The sequence below is a fragment of the Nicotiana tabacum genome, chromosome 17 (genome assembly GCF_000715075.1).
Source record: "Nicotiana tabacum cultivar K326 chromosome 17, ASM71507v2, whole genome shotgun sequence".
NCBI classification, from domain to species: domain Eukaryota; kingdom Viridiplantae; phylum Streptophyta; class Magnoliopsida; order Solanales; family Solanaceae; genus Nicotiana; species Nicotiana tabacum.
Genome location: NC_134096.1, coordinates 137927296 through 137933054, shown reverse-complemented (window position 1 = coordinate 137933054; position 5759 = coordinate 137927296). Strand labels below are relative to the sequence as shown.

Below are 5759 nucleotides of genomic sequence, written 5' to 3'. Positions count from 1 at the left end.
TATTCTATTTTATTTGAATGTTATTGGCTAACATGAGATTATGTAGGATAATTGGCAAATGCAAACAATTTGTTAAGCAGAGGAATAAGATTGAAGGATCTATATGCGAAACCTATCTTGCAAAGAAAACTGCACATTTTTGTTCTTATTATTTTGAGAGTAACATGCCATGTTCTAGGAATAGGCCCAATAGGCACACGGTCGAATGTGTGAATGATCCATTATATCTACCAATGTCCATATTCAATCAATCAGGCCGATGTTCTAAGGATGTTAGAAAGAAGTTTGAGTGATATGGAGTACAAGTCAGCTACACTTCATGTATTGCTAAATTGTCCCGAAGTTGTACTATTTCTCAAGTAAGTATTGATTTATTAGTTATCAAAATGTAAAATTTACTGTAACTACATATTGATGCAACTACTAAAAATATTTGATATGTCACAGTCACTTCTTGGGTCAATTTGGCTATGATGCTGTATATACGAGATTTGATACGTGGTTCAAACAGTTTGTAAGTGTGTATATATATATATACATATGTAGTGAATGTATAAAAATTGATTCATAAGTTGTGCTAACTTATGACTTTTTTTTAACTCTATGTAGGTAAATAATCCAAATAATGGTGTAAATTAATTTTTGAAAGATATATCTTGGGGACCTGGGCTTCAGGTCACAACAATGTCTAAGTACGTAGTGAATGGTTATAAGTTTCATACAGAGGATTGCTCTAAAAATAAAAATAGTAACAACAGCGGGGTGTGGGTTCAAGGTGGTGATGGCAACCAAGTTGGAGATATTGATTATTATGGTGTGGTCAAAGAAATATTACAACTAGAATATACAGGTTGGCCATATAAGAAATTGATACTCTTTAGATGCAAGTGGTTTGACCCAAATCCAACAAGAGGTACAAGAGTACACAACCAATACAACATAATTGAGGTTAATCATACGAGGGAGTATGATCGCTATGATCCTTTCATAATTGTACATAACGTTAGGCAAGTGTATTATGCTCCTTATCCATTGCGGCGGAATAAGTCCGATTGGTGGGTTGTAATAAAAACTAAGCCTGTAGGTAGGGTGGAAGTCGAGAATATGTTAGATGTTGCATATCAAAACGATATCTCCAATATTTACCAAATAGTGGACGATCAGTTAGAAAATGATTTGGAACATCCTGAACGCATATTGGAAGAAGTTGATATAAATGAAGTAACAATTATAGAAAATGAGGACGAGGAATCAACTGATGAAGCTCAAACAAGTGAGGACGAAGAATTCTCGGACGAGGAACAATACGTCGATGAGGATTAAAAAGTTGGTTTTTTAAAGCACTCTCGTTTTATAGCTAGTTTCTTATATGTTTCAATCTAAATGTGTATTATATTATGCAGATGGCAGGCAAGGGTCAAGGTAACAATGACCCTACTAGTTCTCGGGGTCGAGAAAAGGGTAGGAATGGAAAGAGGAGGGTAGAAAATAATACTCCCTCTTGTCCACTATTTTCAGAGATGCCTATGCCTTATCCTCCACCACACGGCTATACTGAGCTGCCACAGCATCACGAGCCGTACACCTTCATTCAGACACCCAGTCTTCCATCACAGGGCCACAGGACTATACCTCCGACATACAGTCCAGCTGCCTCACAGCCATCTGCATCACATCCACATGGATCACATCCCTACATATCACAGCCACATGGATCGCATCCACCCATGTCACAGCCACTCGGGTCACAGCCAATCGGGTCACAGCCACTCGGGTCACAGCCATCGGTATCACATCCACTTGGGTCGCATCCAACTATGTCGCAGTCACAGGGATCGCAACCATCTTCATCATCGACTCCATCGTTTGCAGGCCTTCGCCTGGGAGGCATTAGCTCTGACCCGGCTACACCGTCTTCACATGCCTCTGATACACATGCTTCGGATGGTGATGACGAGGTAGTGCATTATGATCGATATGGCAGGATCATCATAGTCCCTGAGGGTGATGGGTAAGTGTTATTCATTATTTTTGTGTTTATTGATTTGTAACATTTTTACTAAGATATTAATGTGTTTTTATTGTTAAATTGCAGGTTCAGGCCGGGTAATAAGACTACGAGGATAATCACCAATGCCATCAGAAAGCTTTATGATGGCCCTTATGCGACTTGGACTGATTGCCCATTCTCACTGAAGGAGCAAATTTTCAATCAATTTAAGGTATAAATGTTCTTTTAAACAGTTTAATAATTTATATTTATGATGTTTTCATCTAATATTTAACTTTTGAAATACAGAGCAAGTGTGTATAGGAAGACCGCTATAGCGCGGAAGTGGCTATAAATTTTCATCATAAAGCTCGCAAGAGATTGGCGGATGCTTTCTCGGATGCTAGAAAGAAGAACAAGAGGCCTGGCTGGTTACTTGAGAATTTGTGGAATGATTTGCAAAGGCAATGGCTTACCGCAGAGTTCTTAGAGAGGAGCGAAAAAGGAAAGAAAGCTCGCACATCCGAGAAGGGAGGCTCCTTGCACACTGGAGGTGCGATCAGCCTAGGGACAATAAAAAGAAGATTGGTACGTAATTGCTTAAATTATTTTACTTTTCTAAGTATATCTATTCTGTTTATTAACTAAATTAATTTATTTTCAGGAAAAGAAGTATGGGCGTCCAATGAGTCATGATGAGTTATTCAAGGAGACACATGTTGTGAAGAAGAAGAAAGAGGGGGATCAAGATAGGTGGGTCGAGGACCGGGCCTCGACTACATATGTAAGCTTTCAATTTTATTTAAGTATTATAATTTAATTTTATAAACAACTTGAAATACTGATTTAATTTAAAATAATATAGGGTCGCTACCAAAGTAACGTAGAGAATTTCATCCGTAGTCATCCAGCTGGTGAATCGGGTGAGCCAACCCAACCTTCGGACGAGGATGCTGAAAGAATATGGTTGGAGTCTGTTGGCGGTCCAAAATGGGGGAAGGTATATGGGCTTCCTACTAAAAACTTCCATCGCTATAAGTGTGGAATGCGAGGAATAGGGACTTCCTCGCAAGGCGAGCAACTTAATAGGGAGAGCCTCTCCGCTATGCGAGAGACAGTGACAAAGCTCACATCAGAGCTAGAAGCGGCCAAGGAAAGAGAAAGGCTTAGAGATGCTCAATTCCTTGGCATGCAAGCTCACATCAGAACTCTCCTATCTAGTGGAGCTTTTCCGTTGCCCCGATCTCGTGAGTCATCTCCAAAGGGTCGACCTCCACGTGATCGTTCCTCCCGCCCTGCTCGTGATCATTCCTCCCGTCCTCCCCGTGATCGTGCTTCCCGTCCTCCACAAGACCGTTCTCTATATCGTCTTGTAGATGAAAGTTCATCAGACGGTGATGATGATATTGTACAAAACACCCCTTGACTTTTATATACTTTGAACTAGACAAATAGAACCAGTTATGAACTAGTTGTAATTAGTTTTAACTTGGTTTTGGATTTTTGGGTTCAATTGAACTTTAATTTGTTAGTTTTAAAGTATTTATTGAATGTTTTGGTTGTTGTTGTTATGTTGTTGTTGTTGTTGTTGTGTTGTTGTTATTGTGTTTTTGTTGTTGTTGTTGTTGTTGTTGTTGTTGTTGTGTTGTTGTTGTTGTTGTTGTGTTGTTGTATTGGTATGCTGGCAGGTGGTTTAGCTGCCAAAACAGGCATTTTATGCCAAAATTAATCCCAAAAAAACCGACCAACGTTGGTCGATTTTTAATAAAAAAAAATAAAATTATTCCAAAATACCGACCAAAGTTGGTCGGTTAATGAACATTGAATTCCCAGAATTCAACACTACCGTCCAACTTTGGTCGGTATTTTGCTTGCATTGTTGAGATTACCGACCATAGTTGGTCGGTAATGTTTAATTTTAATTAGTTTTAAAAAATATATATTTTCAATTACCGACCAAAGTTGGTCGGTTTTTTTTAATTTTAATAATTAATAAAAAAAATATAGTTTAGTTAAACCGACAAACTTTGGTCGGTAAAATTAAATTAATAAAATATGTTTCCGACCAAAGTTGGTCGGTAAGTAATTAAACTTGTCAGATGGTCATTTTAATATACCGACCAAAGTTGGTCGGTAATTTCCGACCAACTTTGGTCGGTAAGCCATTCCGACCATCAAAACACCGTCCACACCGTAATGGTCGCGTTTTGGTCGGTAATTTGCCATAACCGACCAGCGTTGGTCGGTATTTTTGGTCGGTTTTTAGCGAATTTTTAGTAGTGTTTCTATGAGGTACCAAAAAATCTCCATTAAAAGATCTTCATCTCAATTTAATAATGGCGCTTTGCTGTTACAATTGACAAACTATGGCTCCTCCAACAAAGACAATAGTAACAAGCCACGTATTTGCTGAGACATCTTTCATCACTAACAAGCAATAAGGTAACGCAAAGTGGCAACTTTCGAAGACAAGAACACTAAAATATCAAAAATGATTAAAGTTTCGTTTTGAAGCGCAACAATCTCACCGAACTCTTAGGGAAATGCCCACTCTCTCGTCACATGGCAATCTCAACGCTATCTTAGCATATTATCCTGCATCTTGTCGCTTTCTGTAGAATTTTGGTATAAATAAGATGAGTTTTGAAGCTCTTTGATCATCCCAAACTTCCAATATACACCAAGTAAAAGGAAAAATAAAACAGAGGAAAAAGATGGCAAGTTATTCTGCAAATAACAGATCCATCAGTTTGCCAAGCAGATCACATCCAGCAACTGAGAAAATTGAAGAGGAGTTCAGCAAGTTCCAGACTTGGGAAAATTCAGCCTCATCAACTGCAGAAGCTGTTTACAATGGTTTACTTGGTTTGAGAGAGGTGCATAGGTACATTAGTGATCTTCTCAACTTGCCCCAGACTCTTCAAGCCCTTTCCAAATGCCAAGATAAAAAATGGGTCGATGAAATCTTGGATAAATTTATGAGATTTCTTGATATATGTGAGACAACAAGGGAGCTGGTGTCACAGTTTAAAGAAATTGTTAAGGATGTTCAGTCCTTACTGAGGAGGAGAAAAGGAGACTTGAGCATCACCAACTACACTTCGTTTAGAAAGAAGATGAAAAAAGATGCTAAATCTTAGTTACAATTTTAAAGAAAATGGATCATGAGGTGGTTGAAGTAATGGAGGTTGATCAACTTGTCTCAGCCGTTATCAGAGTGCTAAGAGAAGTTAGTACAATGGGAATTTCAGTATTCCAAATGGTGTTGGTTTTCTTGTCAGCTCCAGTTTCTAAGCCAATTAACAAATGGTCTCTGGTTTCAAGATTGGTAAACAAGGGAGATCAAGACAATGTAAATGAGATAGAAAGTGCTGATTTTGCATTAAACAGCCTTTTAAAGTGTGGCTCAAGTGAAGTGGAGAAAATCCAGTTTGCACAGAACAGATTGGAAAATCTGGAAACTCATTTTGAATGCATCGAGGATGGCCTGGACAACATATTTAGATGCTTGATCAGATCAAGGAGTACACTCCTGAATGTTGTCTCTTGCCAATGAATATAGTCTTGTATTATTGCATAGGCATCCGAATATTGTAGGATATATATGCTTATGGAATCTTGCTGTAAAGGAACAATTTTGTAATTACACTTAAACAGATATACCGATACCTATACTTGCAAACTGTGTCTCTCTTTCGCTCGTCTTTCTTTTTAATTTCAATTAAACACGATAAACATAAACATACTATGGTTTACTCCACAAAATTCT

General features: G+C 38.2%; 2 protein-coding genes across 2 annotated transcripts; both read left to right on the top strand.

The window, feature by feature from the left end:
- Nucleotides 1-4704: 4704 nt before the first annotated feature.
- On the top strand, nt 4705-5130 carry LOC107823089 (uncharacterized). Its single transcript, XM_016649687.1, has one exon. The coding sequence runs from the start codon at nt 4705-4707 to the stop codon at nt 5128-5130; it is 426 nt and encodes a 141-aa protein (XP_016505173.1).
- A 17-nt stretch (nt 5131-5147) lies between these two features.
- LOC107823090 (uncharacterized) lies at nt 5148-5546 on the top strand. Its single transcript, XM_016649688.1, has one exon. It carries the CDS (start codon nt 5148-5150, stop codon nt 5544-5546), a length of 399 nt encoding a protein of 132 aa, XP_016505174.1.
- Nucleotides 5547-5759: the final 213 nt, after the last annotated feature.

Bases quoted from the DNA above. Each gene is read 5' to 3' on its own strand.
- LOC107823090 (XM_016649688.1), top strand. From the start codon at position 5,148: ATGGATCATGAGGTGGTTGAAGTAATGGAGGTTGATCAACTTGTCTCA.
- LOC107823089 (XM_016649687.1), top strand. From the start codon at position 4,705: ATGGCAAGTTATTCTGCAAATAACAGATCCATCAGTTTGCCAAGCAGA.